The 22,432-nt window shown below is 35.2% G+C and overlaps 3 protein-coding genes and 1 non-coding gene across 5 annotated transcripts; all 4 read right to left on the minus strand.

The window, feature by feature from the left end:
- Positions 1-886: 886 nt before the first annotated feature.
- LOC8288999 (putative pentatricopeptide repeat-containing protein At1g03510) lies at positions 887-3,303 on the minus strand. Its single transcript, XM_002511346.4, has one exon. The coding sequence runs from the start codon at positions 3,085-3,087 to the stop codon at positions 1,762-1,764; it is 1,326 nt and encodes a 441-aa protein (XP_002511392.1). The 5' UTR covers positions 3,088-3,303; the 3' UTR covers positions 887-1,761.
- TRNAP-UGG lies at positions 1,147-1,218 on the minus strand. The gene has a single exon. It is a non-coding gene; the product is annotated as a tRNA-Pro (tRNA).
- A 1,171-nt stretch (positions 3,304-4,474) lies between the features above and the next one.
- On the minus strand, positions 4,475-17,485 carry LOC8288998 (pantothenate kinase 2). 2 transcript variants are annotated; one of them, XM_048373079.1, is made up of 23 exons: positions 17,027-17,485; positions 16,138-16,448; positions 13,236-13,448; positions 13,004-13,062; positions 12,714-12,830; positions 12,009-12,128; positions 11,820-11,914; positions 11,644-11,737; positions 11,349-11,480; positions 10,661-10,773; positions 10,297-10,489; positions 8,819-9,027; positions 8,613-8,657; positions 8,433-8,481; positions 7,905-7,987; positions 7,364-7,480; positions 6,983-7,046; positions 6,568-6,714; positions 6,318-6,476; positions 6,037-6,120; positions 5,603-5,797; positions 5,335-5,406; positions 4,475-4,990 (listed from the first exon to the last, which is right to left on the minus strand). In XM_048373079.1, exons 2-23 carry the CDS (start codon positions 16,412-16,414, stop codon positions 4,901-4,903), a joined length of 2,727 nt encoding a protein of 908 aa, XP_048229036.1. In that variant the 5' UTR covers positions 16,415-16,448; positions 17,027-17,485; the 3' UTR covers positions 4,475-4,900. The 2 variants fall into 2 exon arrangements, with proteins under 2 accessions (XP_048229036.1, XP_002511391.2); XM_002511345.4 differs by having other exon boundaries at positions 16,138-16,507.
- A 149-nt stretch (positions 17,486-17,634) lies between these two features.
- LOC8288997 (iron-sulfur cluster assembly protein 1) lies at positions 17,635-19,251 on the minus strand. Its single transcript, XM_002511344.4, has 3 exons — positions 18,857-19,251; positions 18,629-18,683; positions 17,635-17,971 (listed from the first exon to the last, which is right to left on the minus strand). The coding sequence occupies exons 1-3, from the start codon at positions 19,140-19,142 to the stop codon at positions 17,812-17,814; spliced, it is 501 nt and encodes a 166-aa protein (XP_002511390.1). The 5' UTR covers positions 19,143-19,251; the 3' UTR covers positions 17,635-17,811.
- Positions 19,252-22,432: the final 3,181 nt, after the last annotated feature.

Consider the following 22,432-nt stretch of genomic DNA (forward strand, 5'->3'; position numbering starts at 1 on the left):
ATAGTTATTTTAGGAAAGCAAGTGTTGCTATTATTTGCAGGAGGAATGATGGTTCTCTCTTAGATGGCGTTATTTGCATACTGAAGTCTCCTCTAAGCTGGCTACTGAAGCTCATGGAATTTCTCTAGCTTTACGTTTTGCTTCTGGTATTCTGTTTTTCATTGAAAACAAATATTTAATCAATTTTGTTATAATTACTAGTTGTAATCTTTCGTGGGTTGTGTGTTATTTTGGTTTTTAAGCAAGGAAAGGCTTTCAAGTTGTCATAGTGACTCTACTAATTATATTCCTAAAAACTGTAATAGTGTGTTGGCTTGCCGAGAAGCATATTTCTGAGTGTCTTTTCTTAGCTTAGTTCTCTAATACATAGATTTTTTTTATTTGCTTTGTAATGATAATCTCTTAATGTGTTTCACTTAAAAAAACCCAAATGTTTATACATGCAAAAAAATTGATAAAATATACACTTTCAATTAACACTTTTAAAATTTAAAGAAACAAAATAATTACATTTTTAAAACTAATTTTGCCTATTTTACTGTATAATAATAAGAGATTAAATTAGTTTTTAAGTACTAAAAAAGACCACTTTGACTTTCTACATATAAGAAAATGAACTATATTTTTTTGCGGGTATAAATTATAAAATGATCTCTCCTTTTTTTTGATAAAAAAAGATTAACATCATTGTTATTGGTTAAAAAAGAAACTAAATTTTATGCTTTTCAAATTTTAAAGGCGTAATAAAACTATTTAGAAGTTTTAGAAATTTAATTGTATTTTGGCAAAAAATTCACACTTATCTATACCTTTTGTCAAGAAAATATATAAATATTAATAAAAAAGAAGAATTCTAGATATGAAATATCTAAACAAAGTAAAGGGCTTAAGAAAAGAATGGCATGTCACCTTTTTGATAAAATGAAAGGCATCAAAATATACATACGGGTATGGAGGAGCAGAAAGCACAACGGCTTCCGGACATATTGACCCCACTCTCACAGGTAGTGGGTAGGTTGCAGACAAAATAAATACCACTCATCTTGATAATTGAAACATTTAGGACTTGGCCCGGTGGGCCTTTCCTTCTACTACATTCAAGCAGACGGATAGTTTCTGAGTTCAAAATAAAATGAACGAATTATAGGGGCATTCCGAGAATCGAACTCGTGACCTCTCGCACCCAAAGCGAGAATCATACCACTAGACCAAATGCCCTCACGCTTTGTCTTACTAGAAAAGTACACATGGAAGATAAAAATCCACGCCGATAGCAAGGTCTCAAAAAGGGCAAGGCATTTAAGTCGACGACTAACGTAAGACCTTTTTAATATCATTCCATCCGCCAAAAGAGATCGTAAATTAGTAGGAATAAACAAGAGAACCAATTAAGTAGAATTCTAAACAAAAGCACACCGCCGAATTTAGAGGGCAATGGATATCCCCAGGGGCTCGAGTCTCTGCTGCTGGCATAGAAAGTGAGTTCGCCTTCTCATTGGCAGTCGACCTTTCGTAAGTCTCTTGAGCCTTCAATGTGCTATCATTTGACCATAAGGCTGTTAGTACCAAAAGGGTACACAAATTTCGTCTACCATTAAACTAGGATCATCAAGCTGACGGTTTCACCATTTGTCTGTTATAAGAGGAAAAAATGGAAGCTTTGAAAAAGGTGTGAAGGGCTATGTGCTGCACATGTTTATCCTTCTGAACCAACTCCTCTCATTGGAAAGCCGGAATCGCATGGTGGCTCTTGGCGAGTCTTTATACCACCCAACTACTACCTGGAGATACTTTTACTCCCCTCTCTTTCATTTCTCTTCTTATTCTCTGAGCTTCGTCATATCTCCCTACGCTCGCATATATTCTAGCCAACAATACATAATTAGCAGGATTATCAGGTTCTATTTCAAACAAAGCTCTTCCTACAATCTCAGCCAACTCTATTTCTCCATAAGTTCTACATGCCCCAAGAAGGGCACCCCAGGCTTTCGCAGTCACCTTCACCGGCATTTCCTGAATGACCTTATATGCCTCATATAACCTCCCAGCTCTACTCAAAACATCAACCAAGCAAGAATAATGATCACTGACTGCTTGCAGTCTGTAACCCTCTTGCATTTTTGTGAAGTAATCCAATGCCTCGTCAGCTAATCCTGCATGACTACAAGCTTTCAGAACTGCTAGAAATGTAATGTCATCAGGCTGAACTTTCGCCAATTCCATTTGGCGAAATATTTCAAGTGCATTTTTGGCTTCCCCGTGAAGTGCATATGCTGATATCAAGCTACTCCATGCAACTACATCCCTTTCTTTCATACCACAAAACACATTACTCGCATTAATAAGGCATCCACACCTTCCATACGCATCTAGAAGGCCACTTCCCAATTGGGGATGCCGATCAATATCATTCCTTATTGAATATCCGTGGATTTCTCTAATCAAATTCAAAGCTGCTATACCTACACAAGCAGGTAACAAAGCGAGAAGCGTAATTAAATTTGGTTTCAGACCCAACTGTCTCATTTTCCAATAAAAGGCAATGGCCTTTATCGACCCGTCCTTAACGCCAGATAGACCATATATTAGTGCATTAAAAGTAGACACATTAGGCTCGATTTCCATTGCATCGAACATATCTAAAGCATCGCGAACACGATTCGAATGTGTGTAAAGTGAAATCATAGCATTCCACACAACAACATTTCTTTGAGGAATTTCATCAAACAACTTACGCGCTGAGAAGATGCACGCGCATTTGCCATACATATCCACGAGAGCGCTGGCCACAAATGGGTTCGAAAGGAAACCCATTTTGACAATGTGAGCATGAACGGAAGTGCCCAGTTGAGGGCAAAGAACGGCGGAGCACGACTTAAGAACGAGAGGGAAGACATAAGGGTCGAGAGAGAGAGCAAGAGATGTTTGCATGTGATAGAAGAGAGTGAGGGCGTCATGGTGAAGGCCTCGGTTGACATGAGAGGTTAGCTGCTTTGTGAAAGAGAGCAGCCGCAGATAGGTTGATGAGTAGCTCATGATCAGATACTTTTTGCTGTCGGTGCCGTTAAGTTCGGTGGAGGGAAGCATAAAAGACGAGGAACACGGCTAATTGCTAAACTAAACGTTTCCTTAATAGGACTCCTCGGCATCATTTTAAATTGGAATAAGGTTCGATTTGGCTTCCCAGCTTTGCAGTAAGGTATAATTTTGAACCTTTCTGACCTTTGGACTAATTTAATTCAAAACCTTAACCATTTTGTTGAAATCATCCCATCTATAACTCACGCTCCATAATAGACTGATTTGGTGTCATTAATGGCTTTGACTGACATTTATAACAAATAAAAATTTAATGTTTATCTAAAAATCAAATTTAGTTATTAAATTGAATCCAACGATATTTTGTTATCTTTTTAATTATGTATAAAGATTATTTTTAAATTATAACATAGTTTTCTTAAAGAATTATCTTTCCTAATTACTTTTTTAATTTCTTCAAGAAAAATGACCCTCTCTTTTTCATTTAAGAGCTAATTTAAGCCAAGATGGCAATATTTTGAACTAAATTAATCTAAAAGGTAAAAGAATCAAAGCCTGATCATAAAATTTGAGTATCAAGTTGAACCTCATTTTTTTATATTAGTCTCGTTTATTTTTAATATGTTTTTTCAATTCCTTTTTAACACTGTGCATGAGGATGAAAAGAGGAGAGGAAGGTATTTTAAAAAAAAGGAAAGAAAGTTGAAGGACAAAAAGGAAACTTTTTTTTAAAGTTACTGTGTATCTAATTGCACAAAAATAATCACCAAAAAAAATTATTAAAGAAGAAAAAAAGAAAATTAATTAATTTGAATTTTTTTATTATAATAATAGAGATAAAAAAAATAATTAATTAGATTTTAATTTAATTCATGAATTGAAACTTTTTACAGCTCAACTTTTACAAGAAAAAGAAAAAAGAAAATCCTCTTTCAATTTCCTTCCCTCCTAAAAAATTTTATTAGCAAAATATAATCCTTTTTCTTAAATTATCTTCCATCCATGCACAAGATAATTGACGTTTCTAAATTACCTTCCATCCATGCACAAAATAAATGACGTTTTTAGGATTTCGTTATAACTTAGATTCTTTTTTTTTTTTTTTTTTTTTCAATTCTATCCTTATTAAAGAAAAGAGATAATTAATGTATTTAAATTAAGTAAATTCATTAGAAAAAAAAATAGTTGAGTCATTTTCCTCATTAACTTAATAGTTACTCGATTCAATTCTCGCCGAACCATTAATGCTAGGATCCTCAACTGCTTTTATTATTTGTTTATTTTTATTACGTAGTCAACTATATTCTTCCTATTAATGATTTACACGAACTCCTGTCATCTCTGATTGGGTGGAATATGCAAAGCTCTATAAAAATCTCACATTTTCAAGTTATCTTTCAGGGAACAAGAGGAAACGATCAGAGAAGAATAAAAGTTGAGATATTTGGAGTTGGAGACTGAATTAATCCCTCGTCTCATAGGGGGTGGTAAAGAGTAGAGTCCAGCTTCCGTCGTTTTTACAGTGCCAGTTCAAGAGTAGAGTCGCTCACACCTTCGTCAAGGTGCAACATTGCCGCAATCTATATTGACTAGTTTAACAGGGTATGCTATATTTTTATAACCAAATGAAAGAGTTAAAAACTACTGAATTTCCTGTTTTTCCTTTTATTTATTTTGCCTTCCTACTGATAGTGATAGGATTGAACTCATCAGTCTCTTCAAGGGGCTGACCTCCAACCAGGCTAAGATGAGACCCGCGTGTCAATCTTCACGGTCGTGTTTTCTATGTTTCTGAACAACAGTTGCCTAGCACAGGTTAAAATGATGATACACTGGAGAAGGATAACTTAAATGGAAGCTCTCAACTAGCTGGTTCATATCTGCAGACGCAATCATATATGTTTCCTCTGACCAATTTTTCTGCCAATCTCTGATTTTTCACCATTGCCAGCTGCAAAACAAAGCACATTTGTTAAACACTCACAATGGCCATGTGATCACATCAACATCTGCAGGACGCGGTCCAGTTTATTTCTCAGATTGGTCGGAAACTTGTAATCATGAAGCCTCATATACTGAGAGGTCTTTGTATTTAAGTTTCAACTAAACCTAGCTATAGTAAGGGTCAAACAATAACTTGGCGGTTCCATCGACGCTCGCCCTAAATGAAAAAATAAATTTTACAAAAGAAAGAGCTAATATTCAACTTTAATATCGTAAGAGACCTTTCAGCCGGGTGGCAAAAGTATAAAATGGAAAGAAAAAAAAAAAAGGAAAAGGAAAATGTAGTGTTACCTTCAAAGCATCGCATGTAAACCCAGCATTGAAATTGGTGTGGAGAGCTCTGCCCATCCCTTCCAAGATGATCTGACCAACACAGTCCAAGATATGATTACATATACATGTTTTCTCTCCTAGGTAAATAAATTTATGTTTGCAACAGTTTTCTGGTTAAGCAGGAGAAAACCCAATTAGGGATCAAAGAAAACGAATCTATAATTTAATATATAAACTCGAAAATCAATGGTTCAACAAGACTAGAAAATTGGAACCAGTATCATACCAAATCAGCATCTTTTGCAGCAGCGGCAAGCTCAGAGCTGACCTGTCTCAAATCTATGCATGGACTTCCACAACCATTCTCGACAACCATCAAGGGAACTGAGGAGCAATTCTCTTTTGAACCATCTGAAGTATTGATCATCGCATCCACAATGAGGCCTCCTGCTTCAGCAGCTTTGCGAAGAATGTCACAATGCTGTGAAACACAAGAATCAGTTCCTTTGCTTCCACTTATGGCATCGATATCATAAATATTCCAAGTGCAATGGCACTTCCAGTATTAAGTTTTTAGAAGTCCAAAACTGATACAGAAGAGATCGCAACAAATTTCCATCTTCTTTGTCACCCAATCTTCCATAAACTCCATATTCAGTTTCACTATCCGACCAAACAGAGCGTAAAACACAGTTGAGAATGAGATGAAAAGAATCAAACCTTTGCAGCCTCAGCAATGATATCAGGTAGCTCCATAGCAGTCACATCGTTTAGTGCTGGAAGGGAGTTTGCAATCAAAACAACCTGCAAAAACCACGTCATTGCCAATAATATATTTATTACATTTCTTAGTACAAAGAAAAGATTCATCTCAACATGAAAGTTTGAGCATAAAAGATCATCCAAATCCTCATAAAATGGACTATCTTGAAACTTGTAAATGATGAATTGGGCTAACCAGTTAAAAGCTTTTTGCTAGCAGCACAGAAAAAGCCACTCACCTCAGTGCCACGTCGGAGGAGTTCCCGTGCTAGGGGAAGCATCCCCAGGACAACATCAGCACCAGAGTTGTCCACAAAGAGTAAAGCTCTCTTATGTGGGTGGGGCTTCTTATCTCCAGCACCCAGCATTCTCTCTTTAAATACATCAAAATCATCCACCTGCATATAAGGTCAAACAGAAAATCTACATCAACACAAAATGCAAGCCACAAATTCTCCAAATGAAGTTATGCATTTGGCGTCCACCTACTCGCCAAGGTCTTTGCATTTTATTACGACTCATTCTATAAATCTCAATAATTGTTCCTTTGTGATACAGATCCACACAGGCACGAGAGCCCCAATCAAATATGTTTGCAGCTAAGACGCCCTCAATTAAGGTGAGCAACCTTGTCTCCTGCAAAACGAAGAGGACTCAGGTGATTAGTACAGTAACCAGAAAAAGCAGCAGCTTTTTTGGTAGAAAGATGGCTCAAAGACTCTCTTATCCATCTTTATAATTATTTTATTCATCAAGACAACTCCTTCCTTTACATGCAAGATATTCATTGAGATTTTAGGCAGATGATGATTACAAGATTTACATTCATGCTATTGAATTAGAATACTCAATCCGCATAGATAGGGGGGGCAAGTTAGAAGGAAAACATCACAATTACGCATACCTCTGTCATACTATCAAGCTCCACCAACAAGTCGGGCAATACAGCTAGTGATGCCTCATTTTCCCTGTTAAAAAACCAGAAATAGACGAAGGGACCAAGAGAAACCAAGTTAAAAAGGTCATACATTTTATGCTCATATGCTAACGCACTACTAATAATTTCACAATTTCTTATCTTAAGGAATCAATACAGGCATTCAACTGAGTGCCCTACATGCATCTGCCATTCATGTTAGACATGAACTGTTCTTTTCTTTTTTTTTTGGCTTGAACATAGTGCAAAAAATATGGAAAGTGAAACAAAAAAATGAATTCAGAAGAAATTAGACACAAACTAGATTCAAAAAGTGATTACAGGAGGCTCGTGAAGAACTGTGATTACCTCTGTTTTATGCTTCTATAAGCATCAACAAAATGGAACTCTCTTAGGCACTCTTCTCTTAGTTCCAATAGATTGGCCAAACCTAGCTTCCCGTATGCAGCAGGCTCCTCCATCAACCTATGTAAATGATTTTAAATTGGCAACAAGAAAATAAAATGCAAAAGCAAGTCCATGCCGGTTAGGATATTCAGTATAAGCTGCACTGGCACTCAACATGCTTAATTTAAACTGTGTAACATCTACCACATTCTTGATGAATAGATGATCAAAATAATATTTGAACATCTAGAAGGAATGGAACAGATGTGCAGAATATTTGAGGAGATACAGTACAAGTTACCTATTACTTTATCATTAACCATCTATATCGACATGCCATATTTGCAGAACATGGCGAGATGGGCAGCAAATCTTCCAACAGATGGTACAATAATCATAAATAATCTAATCGCCCATTTTATCATCCTCCTATAACCAGTTACTATTTAAGAGGTGCAAATGATAAGGTAAATATGTAAAATATAACAGCTGGCAGGAGTACCTTGCCAAGTGAGCAGAAAATGCACGAGCAAAAGCATCACCCCTTCTTTTAGCATCATCTGTTCCGCCCTCACTTGCCACCGCCTAATAAATCATACTAAATTCTTAGAGTGCAACTTGAAAGCAGCCAGAGTCCAGCTTTATATATTTCTAAATTCTCAAAAACAAACAAAGGGAGAGCTTTCAACAAAAAGATTGCAGGTGAGGTATCAAAGAAATGACCCAACAGAAAAACGCCAAGATATTTCTACCTCTAGAATTCCATTACCAAGATTCGACCTCATCAAGCTAATATTCTATAGCTAGTGTTAGATAGGACAACAAAGACTTAAAACTCTTCAAGAATATTTAGGTCTCTGCATAGGTAGTTAAATGGTTGGGAAAACTTGTTATCTGCATGTCTGTGCCCATATAGCCACGTCTTTGTGACACAGCATACGGATGGTTGTGGGGTGTGAGAGAGAGAGAGAGAGAGAGAAAGAGAGGAGGATTTTCGATGACAACATTATTGCGACAACATTTATTGTACCTTATCAACGAGATCTGGCAGATGCTCAGACAGCACAGTGAACCAGTACCTATATTAGTTCACAAAGATACACTTAGAAACCTACCGACCATAGATACGGTATAAGGGAATACTGACTGAGATAGCAGTTATTTATCCGCTAATTATAAACCATGCAGAAAACTGTCAGAATATACTTACTCTAATTCGTTGTGATCTGAGAGATCAATAGTGTTTGGCTCGTACCTGTCAGTATATATTAGATGCAACACATAAATGAGAAACAAATAAATACCATGGGTAATAATGAAAGATTGAATAGGACATTCAGGAGTAGCATGAGGGGAATAATGCAGTGAATAAGCTACATAGAGCAGTTGATAAAACCAGCATGAAGGTCCACATACATTTTAGGGTCCACCAATAGAGGAAACACGTCCAAGGTAGGTACAAGATGGAGAACGCCGATGTTTAATGCACTTGCATCAGAGCGCAGCGTACCACCTTTGGATGAAGGAACCTCAAAGCCACCAAGTCCAGTGGTTCCAGGTGGAGCCATAGGTACAGGAGCAGTGATCTCAGTTCCTTTCAGAACAAACTTTTCCATCCACGAAATCTGCATTTGAATCAACAGTAAATTACATATGAATTCTGATGCTCTCAAGCACTATAAACAAAAACTATTCCTGAAAGAACAAATGTATCCAATGCTAAAACAGAAGAAATAGAAAACTTCAATTGGTCATCCAAAATGATGTTTTTTTTTTTTTTTACTTCCTAATCTATATAGAATTACAAATATAGGAGAAAGAGACACCATGAGGATTTTGGTCAAGATCTTTACATATAAGGAACTTATGACTAGTGTCAAACTGTAACTCAGATAGGATGAAGAGTGGTCATGCTGTTCTGAGTAGCTGGCAAGATAAAAAGGGAGACAATTGCAGGCTCTATACTCTGAACTAATAATCCATATTAAGACGGCCTACATGCAGGGGATGTTTCGGTAATACCGTTGAATAGATAAGTTAGCCTGCCATTGGGTGTGACACTGTCTCGTCTTACCATACTTCCAATTACATAAATTAATTTCAAAGATTCTAAGGGCAGGCATCTGTTGGCTGGAAGGTTTAATAGATATCAAGTTGAATTGCAATATTGAAGAATCTATTCCTTGGTGACATCTGAAATGTTTAGAATAAAGGGGTAACTAGCTCCAGAGAATCAACATAGTGGAATTACTTTTCCAACTTTCATTTGTGCGGATCAGGAGCAACAAAAGATGCCATAAACAGTAGGGTCTTTTTATGTCTATCCCATTTAGAATATCAGGATCATAGACCCAAAATTGTCCACATTTTACAAAGAATATATAGTTAACATGTAATGGTACTGGTAGCAACAGATGTTTTACCCACTCCAATATCTTCGCACCACATTCATGTATACACAAATACAATCCCATACAAATTTGTTAACCCCGATATTTATCTCAGAACTTTGTCAAAGTAGAAACCTGGTGTGGAAAGTGCCTATACTAACAGTTTTGAGGTTTCAAATAATAGGAACTTTAGTTATTTATGTGCATCAGTATCAACATATATAACATAGGCATATAAATAATAGCTTCTGGTTAAAATGTGAAAAAGTTCATAAAAGTATTTTTAAATCATCTATTTTAGATGCATTTTTGTTCAATTTGGTTAAACATGGATTTTATAAGATAATTTTGGTTCAATATGGTTTCTTTTTGAGAAATGATTGTGCAACCGCATTCTTTTTGTTTCTAAATCAATTTTCAGGTTCTTTTTTGTTTCTGCCCAGACCCATCAATTCAAGAGAGTTGGCAATCCAGATCATATTTTTCCAACTCTATTGCACTTGCCTTCTCATTCAAGTCTCCAAGTGGAGGCCCATGAATCTTTCCACCAGTATATGGGGCACCCATCGGAAACCTTTCAACCAACTGATGAACCATCAAATCATCCAGACCATGCTTTTCATAGCTCATAAATGCTCCTAACGCACCCAGAAAGCCTTCATGCCGCAAAAACATTGCTTGTGCCTCTCCCTTTGACCTAGACAAGAACTATAAAACTTAACATCTCCTTAGACTTGGTAATGATAGTATAGGTTGATCATACTTCATGCACTAAAAGGCTAGGGAGCTAAAACCATTTAATAAACAATATAAAATTCTCAGCCAGCTCAGGTAGAGAAAGTTCACTACTTGAAAATTTAACACTTACCAGAAATGAACAGCAAAGGAAATTGTATCCATGGTATAAGCATGGCCTCTTATAAAAAAACCTCCAAAGAAGATGCGCTTAAGCCCAAATCTAAGCGCATTCAAGTAGGAAATCTGCAGAGTGGAACAGATAACAGAGATGCTAGCACATCATATCAATTGTATGATAATTTATTGGACATGATTTTGCCAAATGATTGTTCATCAAGTTAAAGTCAAACATAGAGATTTCAAGATCCCTCATATCTGAATATAATCTATATAAATCGCAAACATCTCTATTAGTTTAACATGGGAAATCAAAGCAAATTCACTAATTAGCAATATGCAAAAACAAGTGATCACAAAGTCATACATAGAGACGGCTATAGGATGGATGTATGCTGAACAGCCTGAACTTTGAAGTCGACAAGACTTCAAGCCTACCCTTGCTACCAACAAACAAATTGCTCCATGTGCCAAAAGCTTCATGCTTGTTACTTTTGTGTTAACAAGTTTTACTATCATCAATGGAATGTTGAAAAATACTTTGAAGAAAATAACGGTGATTTAGAAGATAAAGCAACCAAACACTAGAAAACCAAGTATATGACCTTTTTTGCACAGCCCTGTCTTCTTACATAATCATGTCTTCAAAGAGCAATCATCAAATGGAAGGATTACTAAGTAAAGTAATTTTTGCAACTCACCTGTCCAATATTATATGAAATCATTCGCAGAAGGGACAAGGAAATATCCTCTGGTCTGTAGTCTTCAAGTTCCTTCTTTTCAGAAATAGTTTTGCCAAAACTAGAAGCAATGGTTGATGCCGAGAGACCAATCTATGATGATTTAATCACGAGATGGATTGTCACAATAAGACATAGTATTAAATAAGGATTTTGACGCTAATTTATAATAATAATAATAATAATGCCTCTTGCAGTTCCACTGCCTGCTATTGCCGCTTTAGTAAGAGAAATAAATACAGCATTTCTGTTATACCTTATTATAATCCATACCACCATAAATATCACCAACGAGCATGTCAATAGTCCTATTATCTCCTCTTTGACTCAGCTCTAGCAACTCATCAAAACTAAAATGAAGATGAATGAAGTTACAACTTAACCATATTATTTACAGATAACATATTGGAATAGCTAAGATGTGATAATAACCTCTTGCATTTGGTTAACAGCCTTCCCAATCCCCAGTAAGTACCACCACCAACGTTTGTCCCACTAACGCGCTCAAACTTTCCATCCCCATCAACCTATTCCAATGAAAAGCATAACTATAAGATCATGAGTTCATATGTAGCTCAAGCACAGAGAAACTAACAATCTGACAAAACAAGATAGGTGTACCTTGATCATACTAACACCAGATCCAATGTTAACAAGAAGATAAGGGAATAAATCATTATGGTCAATCTGAACGAACTCTTTCTGACCTTCCATGTGCGTGAAAGCCTCATGGCGAATAGCCTATTCAAAAAATTTTGTTGAGAGAGCAACAGAGGTTACTAAATTCAAAAATAACAGAGCTGCAATAAAGTACTTACAAATGCATGTCCACCTCTACCCATGATCGAAATTATGGCTACTAAATCAAGTTCAAGAACTCACAACATAACAAAGATAAATCATGCTGCTGGGAAACAAATAAAAACCATTACTTCATCACACAGTATGAGGTTGGTGTCTAACTACTTCAGTACTTCTGGTAATTGATTAACTGCAATCAAAGCCTATTCTATTATATTAATGAGAAAAAAGTGAAAATTTGAACAATTTCCACAAATCAGGTGCATGAAGATAAAAAAAAAAAAAAAGCAAGAACCAAAACCTGTTTGCATCTCCAATTAGAATATACTGTAACACCACCAAATAACGAATACCAGAAACCAAGTTCAAACTAATGTACTAGACTAACCATTCATTCAAAAAGATCAGAGGATTGATGAAAAGAAAATGTCATTCACATGAAATAATAGCCACAATCGTGACAAAATATTCATAAATCGAAGTAATGGTAAATAAATTAGATTTAATTAAGCATAAGAATTCCACCTTAAGCAAGAAATTTGCTCCTGCCACAAGGCAGTCCATCTCATCCTCTTTGTCCAAACTAACACCAAGCCTCTCTTTGAAAAGGTCCGCAAACTTGTATGCCCCACCACCTGTGGCCTTCTCAGAAAATCTACTTATTAATAGAAGTATATGGTGAGATTATAAGGATAGAAACATAAAAGCAAAACAAGATTGTTCGAGTCTTGACTATTCAGTTTCCACAGATGAAGCTGGGATTTGAACAAGAAGCAATATTAGGCCCTATTTATGTTACATCATGAAAAGTTTACCTTGATTATAGCATTGTCATTGACTGGAGCCTCAAAAAGCCAACCATGTGAATCAATTCCTATCCACAAGAAATTACCAGACTTGACAAGAGAAGGTGGAAAAGCAAAAGAAAGGTAATGAAATAAGCTGGCCGCTCAAACATAATCAAGACATAGATCAAACTAATTCAGTGCACTAGTGATGATATAAGAAATCGAGTGAAAGAAAGATAAAATAATAGCAAGTGTAAACCTCCACGGTGAAGCTGCTTGGAAGAAATGAAGTCTAAGCACTCATTAATCTTGCTCGTCTCAAACTTCACAAAATGTAGCCTCCCACCAAGAACAGGGTAACTTCTCCTATTACCATTAGAAATACCTAATCTCTCCTTAACTGTTTTCTTTCTTTTATCATTTATTGATCGATCTTCATGTCTTGAAAAATAGACCAACTTGATTAAAGATCCTGCAGATGAACCATAAGATTATCTTAAATTTAACTTGCTTATACCAACTTTTAAAAGGGAAAAAATATTGAGAGAACTAGGCATCTATTATCTATCAAAATTACATAAGCAATCTAATTATTGACTCAGATAGGTCAATGCCAAATGAAGTAATTACAAAAGCCGCCTAAATTTATAAGTCCACAATTAAACCATCATAGAATTCTTGGTAAAAGATATCACACCTCAATAAAATTGATGAAAGAAAGAAGGGACAAACATTATGACCAAGAGCGCTAGAAAAAACAGTATCTTAAATCACATATCATGACAAACCAGAGATAGTACTTCCGAGTATAGAACATTAGTGAAATATATAAAGCTCAAAAGAAATACAGACTTTACTAGACAATCATCTAAATTCATAAAGCACCCAAATATAGATGATCTTTCTGAATCCAACAGTTAAACTGTGACAGAGATCCTATTGAAAAAATCCATCCTTAATAGAAGTTGGTAAAGAAAGGGACAAATATTCTAAACATGCGGGCTACAAAATACAAAAGCATCATCATAAAAGAAAAATAAGTAGCAGGGTGAAACAAAGACTGAACTTAAGAATAGCAAGCACATTTCGCTAAAATATAAAGCACATAAAAATCAAGAATTTATTACGTAAAATTTAAATTTATCAGGCACCTAAAGTTAGAGGATCATTACCATGTCCAGCAATTAAAACATCAAACATATCTTGGTAAACATATCCCTCCTTGAAATTATAACAATATATAAAATAGAAGGTATAATGAAATAGAGGAGCAAAAAAAAAAAAAAACAGTATCTTAGCAAATGAAACATAGAATAAGACGCATAATTCAGTAGATTACAAAGCACATAAAAAATCAACACCTTAAGTAGATAATCATCTGAATTTATAAAGAACCTAAATTTAGATGCTCATTATCGAATCCACCAGTTAAACCATCATAAGAATCTTGGCAACAAATATCCTTTCTCACTAAAGTTGCTAAAGAATAATGGGACAAACATTCTGAACAAGAGGGCCAGGAGATCATTATCCTAAGAAATTAGCAAAATGTGACAGAAATTGAACTTGAGAATAGAGCGTGTTTCACTGAAATATAAGGCACCTAAGAAATCAGGAGTTTATTATATGATCATTATTGAATCCAGCAGTTAAACTATCATAAAGATCTTGGTAAAAAAAATCCCTTCTCACTAAAGTTGGTAAAGAATAAAGAGACAAACATTCTGAACAAGAGGGCCAGGAAATCATTATCTTAAGAAAGTAGCAAATCATGACAGAGATGAACTCAAGAATAGCGTGTGTTTCACTGAAATATAAAAGCACCTAAGAAATCAGGAGTTTATTATATGATCATCTAAATTTATCAAGCACCTAAATTTAGATGATCATTTCTAAGTCTAGCAGTTAAAACCATCATAGAGATCTTGAAAAGAAGAAGTATCCTTACTCGATAAATTTGATAAACACAAGAAGGAGCAAATATCATAAACAACGCGGGCAGAAGAACGATATCTTTGCAGATCAAACATACTTCATTAGATGATCATCTAAATTTATAAAGCACCTAATTTAGATGATTATTAATGTATCTAGGAGTTATACTATCACAGAAATCTTGGTAAATATTACCCCTCTTCAATAAAGTTGGTAAAGCCAATAGGCACAAACATTCTGAATAAAAGGCCAAACAAACATTATCTTATAAAGAAGTAGCAAAATACAACAAAGACTGAATCCAAGAATAGCGCACGCATTTCACTGAAGTATATTAGCACCCAAAACATTGAAAATTTATTAAATGATCATCTAGATTTATCAAGCACCTACATTTAGATGATCATTTCTGAGTCCCGCAGTTACCAGCACAGAAATCTTGTTAAAATTTATTCAATACAGTTGATAAACAAAGAAAGGGACAAACATTATAAAGGAAAGGGCAGAAAAACAATATCTTAGCAGATGAAACAGAGTCAGAAATGTAAGAATAGGGCATGCGTTTCAGTGAACTATAAAATACGCAAAAAAAATCAAGACTACATTAGATGATCATCTAAATTTATAAAGCAACTAAATTTAGATGATCATTTCAAGTTCAGCAATTAAACCTCCTCAATAAAGTCAATGGAAGAAGGAAGGGACAAACATTATAACAAAAGGGCCATAGAAACAATATCAACGCAAGAAATGAGAAGTTTATTATATCATCATCCAAATTTATAAAGCACCTACACCTAGATGATCACTACCAGGGCCAGCAGATAAACGATCATAGATATCTTGCTGAAAGATCGTATCTCTTTAATAAAGTTGACAAAAGAAGGAAGGGATAAATATTATGAACAACAGGGGAGCAGAGAAAGTTCAGACTCGATGGGAGATAAAGCACACAAAATATAGAGTTTATTGTATGACTCTATAAATTTAATAAGCTCCTAAATTTAAACGATCATTACGGAATCCAGGCATTATGAACTAGATTGAAAGAATTCAAGTATCTTAAATAAAGATGCAGGTTGAATCAGAGACAGAACTTGATGCATGCCTATGACACATAAAGCTCGCAGACCAAGAGCAACAACCACTAGAAAAAACCAGACTTGATACACACAAAAAATCAGGATACCTGACCAAAAACACCAGCCACAAAAGCTCAATTATACCTCCAATATCAAGAGCCAAATGAGATATGTCATCAGACTGATTAGGCAAAAGAATTGTCGGATCCCTCTCTTCGGAATTCCCTTGAATTGCAGCCTTGCTCAGGTCTAACTGGGGTCTAGAACCAGACCTGTGAATTGAATTACCAGTAGCAGGAGACATCTCTCGGTCACTTTGACCACCCTCCTCTCTCAATTTGTCTCTAACTTCCGCATCCTCACTTGTTTCTATTATATCGTCAATTCCAAGAACTGGGTCCTCTTTTAAACCAGCCATCATTAAATCGCCAAAAACTCACCACCTGCTCCTTAACCTACGGATAACACCCGCAACCAACTATTTTTGGGTCAGAGTCTGGTTGGGTCACTTGTCCTGTACCCATAAAAAGAACTTAAATGTATTTTATACACCAAATCAAAAAAGTAGCGAAAAGAAACAACAAATTCGCTGCTATATGGTATTATTAATTAAATTTACTATCCCATCAGAAGAAGTGGGCAATTAAACCAAAAAATTAAAAGATCTGTCAATATGACAAGGCCCACTTGGTAATACAGAAGGTAAGAACTTTTAAGCAAGGATTTATTACATCCAAGTCCAAACCTAAAAAAAACTGCTCGCAGTCAATGATCACAACCAAATTGTGACCAAAATATACAATATACAGTAAAACCCAAGTTTCAAGTTTAAAAGATAAGCAAAACCCGAGAGGAACCAAGTAAACGAAATTTTTTTTTCAAAAAAGCCCAGATTAGACAAAAGAAAATGAAAACACGTTGGGGGTTAGGTGGAGAAAACGACCAATTTTTAGTTGAACTGGAGTTTAAAAGACAAAAAGAAAGAAAAACTAAAAATAAAGAACGGGTGTAGTGCGAGAAAGAAAATGCAGACCTTCATAAAGCAGAGACTCCGAGGAGAGGGAAGAAGGGAAATAAGGATTGGCTTTTGAGAACTGTAAATAGTAGCAGCAGATACTAAAAGCCCCAAGATGTGTGCAGTAAATGATTTGTGTCATTATGATAATTTTCTTTTGTTAGATTTGTCGCCTTAATAAACACGCGCCACTCTGCATGTTACAATCACGCCATTCAATGGGGAAGAATGGAGCCTATTTCGCTCCGCCTTGGTAAATGATGAATTAGAGGGACATTTTTGTGCGTGTTTATTGCACTTGACAAAGACTCGGGGAACTACTGCGTTAGGAATGCATCCCGACTTTTTTCGTTGCTTTAAATTTAGAAATTTAAGAATCTGCTACGCAGTTGAAGCCATCAAGAAATGTAGCTCAAGCTCTCTGCAAACATCAGAGGCAATTCATCTTTTTCGGAGATGTTTTATAGTCTATACAAGGAGCTGGCGGTCTACTGGAGATGCTTCTTAGAGCCGATGATTTAATAGGCACAACAATTAAAAATAACAAGCAGACCTACAAGCCCACAGCACCATTGCCCATCCATTCAAACCACCCAGGTCTAAAATGCTTTAAAACGCGAACTGAATTCGTACTTAAACAAGAGAATCTTATTCAAAATATAGCGACAAACCCTTCATGGGCAGGATCTGAACCCAAACCTCAGAGGTAGTTGAGGTGGGGAGTAATCCATTCTCTTAGCTACATGATAACACTATTGTTTTGAACATTGAGGTTTTCATCATCATATACACAGTAACCATATTCACACTTCTGCGGCTTGTTCAGCAGATGCAGCATCAGAACTGCCATTTAATTTTTCACGTTTTGTCTGGTAATCCTTCACAGCTGCCTTGATGGCATCTTCAGCAAGCATGCTGCAATGGAGCTTCACTGGTGGAAGTGAAAGATGCTTTGCAATCTCTCTGCAACCAATAAATATATGCACATTAGAAATTTATACACAAGAATATAAGAAAGATAACTTAAGCAAGAGTCTAGCAGTTAAATTATAAGGTTGATGCTTGCATGGCTTGGAATAAGTTGCACATCATAAACTTCTACTTGACTACTGGCCACGCAATCCAGGAACCCAACAAAATCCAGAAACTCCACATATAAGTGTATTGTCCTAGCAGGACTAAGACTGGCTACATGAACATTATTCGCCTTCCAAGCTCTTTCAAAACCCAATAATTGTATAATGACAATCCATTTGGTTTCTCATATGATATCTATTCATTTTTACACTTCATGCTGTCCTACTTAACAAGAAGAAAGTCGATAAGTAAACTAAATCCTCTAAATTGCAATTAAGGATTTTCATGTGTGTGTGCGTTTATGTAACATTCCACAAATTAATGAACTGATATCCATGAGATGTGAAGTAACAGAGCCTTTAGATGGAAGCTCTAGCTTCAGTGAAAGGACTTAAGAGGGGAATTGGAGGTTGGAGAAACCATAACCATTGATTTGCATATGTTTGCAGCTAAAACAGTTTCAATCACTGAAGCAATTACCAACAGATTGCAAGAACACACGAATATAAGAAATCGGAATCCTAAGATAAATTATGGACTCACGTGTTTTTAATAGTTAAAACTTCCTCCATTTGCTTCCCTTTCACCCATTCAGTAGCTGAAAACAAGACCAAAAATTATACAAGATAAATTACATTCCAATATAGAAATATCAATTAAAACAGCAAAAGAAAATCACATCTTGCCTTAACCAGACATCAAAATTCAACATTTTTCATTTAATTTAAATTGCGATGACGGAACCCTAACCCTAAAATGAAAAAGACATACCAACAGAAGAGGAGGCAATCGCCGAACCACAACCAAACGTCTTAAAGCGAGCATCCACAATCTCCCCAGTCTTCTCATCTACCTTAATCTGCAGCTTCATTACATCTCCACATGCAGGTGCACCGACCAGCCCAGTCCCCACCGCCGGATCATTCTTATCAAACGATCCTACGTTTCTAGGGTTGTTAAAATGGTCGATCACATTCTCGTGGTAGCAACGTTGCAGGATCTGAACAGGCCGTGGCGATACCTGGCCTAAAAGTCTCTTCGACACTAGTCTCAGCATCTTTGTTCTTTTGACCGCTGGAAAAACGATTAGGGTTTCGTATAGATCTTTTTTTCTGTTATGTTCTTTTCCCAATTGAAAGACAGGAAGATTCTGGTTTTTAAGGGTTCCGGAAGCAATGGCGGTTAGTAAGGGACACGTGGAGAGTGTAGATATTCCGGATACGATAAACGCGGTGATTTAACACGTGTATTTATAAGGTCTTTACTTCTCTTTCGAGGGATATTGCCATATTGGTGGTGGAGAAATATAGAAATCGTTAGTTCTTAAAGCAATGTCTATGGGCTTAGTAGTTGGGCCATTTCATAGCCCAACTTTATGTTACCTTAGCAAAATAGGCCTGTTAAATGATTGTAAAAAAAGAGCCCAATGAAGCATTTAGGCGTATGAAAGAAAAAGAAGAAGATTATGTTCAATGAAAAACGTAATTGATATCAATTAGTTGCGAGACTTTTTTTCTAAAGAAAACAATCTTTAATTTTAGAAAGCAAATATGTTAGACTTCAAATCAAACAGTGATTTCACACACCGTCGCAAATATATATTGTCCCCTGAAAATGTATCATTACCTTTAAATGATGACTATTTTGTTCAAAACGTTTATATATCAAGGAAATAATGGTGGAGAATTCTATGATAATATAGCATATATTTTCTTTATTAGTAAAAATAATCAGATGATCTCATCATATGGTAATATATTCAAAGTATGAAATAAATTAAAAGTAACAATAGATAATACATTTTCCTAAACAAAAGCTAGGAAAAGATATATATATATATATATGGGAATAACACATGGAAAAGAACTTCTTATCTCAAATAGGAGAAAAGTAAGAAAATGATATCCCTTTTAATTCCTTTTACGCAATGGAAAGCAAGAATCTGGGGAATCATGAGTAGTGTTCATGAGTAAGACAAGTGAAATGATACAAGTGTTTGGATAGTTTTTGCATGGAACAGGGAAAGTAGAATGTCTTTAGTGCGTAGAGTTTGCTCATTTCCTTGGTATCAGTTTTTGGATCTCTTGCAAAGTCCACTTCCCCATCACTTCAATTCTTATATATCCTCCAATAATGACAACTCCCTATAACAACATTACCTCTTTCATTGTCTTTCGACATCCTCTTTATATTTGTGGCTACCTCCACAGCCCTTTTCAATGATTTTTCTTGTCTTTCTCGATATTTCAGACCCCTAGAATTTGACACTTCTTGATTACAATGAGAGACCTAAGAGAAAGTTAGGGAAACAAGCGTACGAAACTCCATGGTTTTGAGGGTCAAATTATATCAGTAATCATATAAGTGGGATGGATTAAATTATATATCAGTAATTATATAAATGAGATTGGAACTTCATTTTACACAAAATTAATTGGCTTACTTATAGGTAAGAACTTCACTTCCCACTAAATCTTCTTCACTAACAGAAATAGTTAACTCTACTCTACACTCATCATCTATATTAGACTCTTAATATTTCTTCAGAAGTCTTATAATTTTTTTAGTGACGAACTTAATTAAAACATCTATTAATAAGCCTTTTATTTATTTTATTTTATCATGAACAGGCCCTTTTTTTTATTGTTAAATAAAATGTTCTTCGAAGTTTGTCATCCTGAATAGTTATTTGTTGTCTGTGTTGACCCCAAAATAGTAACTCTAACTCAGCATGCTGAACTTGGTAGCTAGCCAATTACATGTGCATCGGTTAAAAAGATGGAAAGAAGACAAATTTGCAAACACAAGGAATTAATTATTCTTTTCCCCTAGTCGGAGGCTTCTCATGTTTCTTGATTTTTCTATTGAAGTTGCAGGTTAATAATTATTGCCATTTTGTTAGTGTTAATATTCCCATTGCTGGGGCAAAAGACAATCAAAGGGGCAAGAAAATGAATGTAGCTATCAAGTTTTAGGTCATCATATATAGATAAATATTATAATGACTAAAATAAATGTGTTGAAACTGGGATGTAATGAATAGCCTTTCTTATATGCCTCCATACAATGTTCTGGCCATTTTGATCACTCTATCTTAAAAGAACAATCAATATATATATATATATATATATAATTGGGTGTGTTAATTAAGGATAAATATTGTAGTCCACATGTCGGAGTTTCTTCAGAAACAGTTAAGTTTCATCAACAAATTATAGTACTCAAATATAAAAACAGAGTACTCGATCAAATCATTTTGTATACATACATGAAAAAGATATAAAAGAATATTCTGAAATTCACGATTCAAATGATTAAAAAATCCAGCCGCAAATAATGAACAACTTTATCATTTCCTTTTCTTTTTCTTGGTTACAATTAACAAGTTTATCTTCCGAGGCAATTTGCAGAAACCCTACCTGTCTTTGAGCATCAATGATTGAAAGATCGACCTGGCCTGGCCTTGTCTTTCCAAACACAATAAGTGGATTCCACTTCCAGAAGGCTTACAAACCTAACCATTGACCTAACGCACACTTCAATAGCTAGCTCTATATATTTAATTAATTAATATTGTTTTTCATCCACTGCATTGCATGCCTCTATCTTGAATTTCTTCCACTAAAACGGTGAAACCCTGGTAGGAAGGACATATGATTAACGTTCTCATAAACACAAATCGAAATCATCAAATTAATATGTTAATTCTCAGGAGTGACATATGATTACTGTTCTCATCTTTTAAAATTATAAGGATTATTTTACATTTAAATATTATTATAGCAAAAAAATTGATTAAAATATTTAATATTCTTATTGTACGGTTGATAGCTTCTTAGAATTTTTTAATGAATGTAGGAAAACAATATTAATAATTTTCTCACCACTGAAAATATAATTTAAAATCATGTACCGCTGCACCAATTGAAAACAATACCTGTGAGTTGGTCGTCCATTTAATCCCATATTTTTACTCTGTATCATTCACTATTAATTTCTCATTCCTTATAAATTAAAATTTGAATAATTTATTTTCTTGCTGAGGTCAAAGAAAGTCTGTTTTCTTTCCTTCAGTGCAGTGTATCCTAAACATTCGAACAGTTTTTGTAGATTAACATATAATATGAGAGGACAGTGGAGGAAATAAAATAGGTGTTTCTTGAGAAACCAAGCTATAATCTTCATGGATATATTCTTAAAATGCAAAGAGGCTGTCACCCTCTTTCTTTTGATCTTCTAATCTTGGGGTCAGAGATAAGCAACTTTTCATCCCCATTATATGAACAGATAGATACCCTTTTTCTTTCCTTTCCTTTTCTATTTTTTGTTTTCTTCCCCTTCATTATT

Source organism: Ricinus communis, chromosome 4 (assembly GCF_019578655.1).
Source record: "Ricinus communis isolate WT05 ecotype wild-type chromosome 4, ASM1957865v1, whole genome shotgun sequence".
Lineage (NCBI taxonomy): Eukaryota > Viridiplantae > Streptophyta > Magnoliopsida > Malpighiales > Euphorbiaceae > Ricinus > Ricinus communis.

Excerpts from the sequence above, each read along its gene's own strand:
- LOC8288999 (XM_002511346.4), bottom strand. The coding sequence starts at position 3,087 with ATGCTTCCCTCCACCGAACTTAACGGCACCGACAGCAAAAAGTATCTG.
- LOC8288998 (XM_048373079.1), bottom strand. The coding sequence starts at position 16,414 with ATGATGGCTGGTTTAAAAGAGGACCCAGTTCTTGGAATTGACGATATA. Across the intron at positions 11,738-11,819 it reads CTGTTAACCAAATGCAAGAG|TTTTGATGAGTTGCTAGAGC; the intron begins GTTATTATCACA and ends TCTTCATTTTAG. Across the intron at positions 5,407-5,602 it reads CTGCAAAAGATGCTGATTTG|ATCATCTTGGAAGGGATGGG; the intron begins GTATGATACTGG and ends TGTGTTGGTCAG.
- LOC8288997 (XM_002511344.4), bottom strand. The coding sequence starts at position 19,142 with ATGCTGAGACTAGTGTCGAAGAGACTTTTAGGCCAGGTATCGCCACGG. Across the intron at positions 18,684-18,856 it reads GATTGCCTCCTCTTCTGTTG|CTACTGAATGGGTGAAAGGG; the intron begins GTATGTCTTTTT and ends TCTTGTTTTCAG. Across the intron at positions 17,972-18,628 it reads GTTTTAACTATTAAAAACAC|AGAGATTGCAAAGCATCTTT; the intron begins GTGAGTCCATAA and ends TATTGGTTGCAG.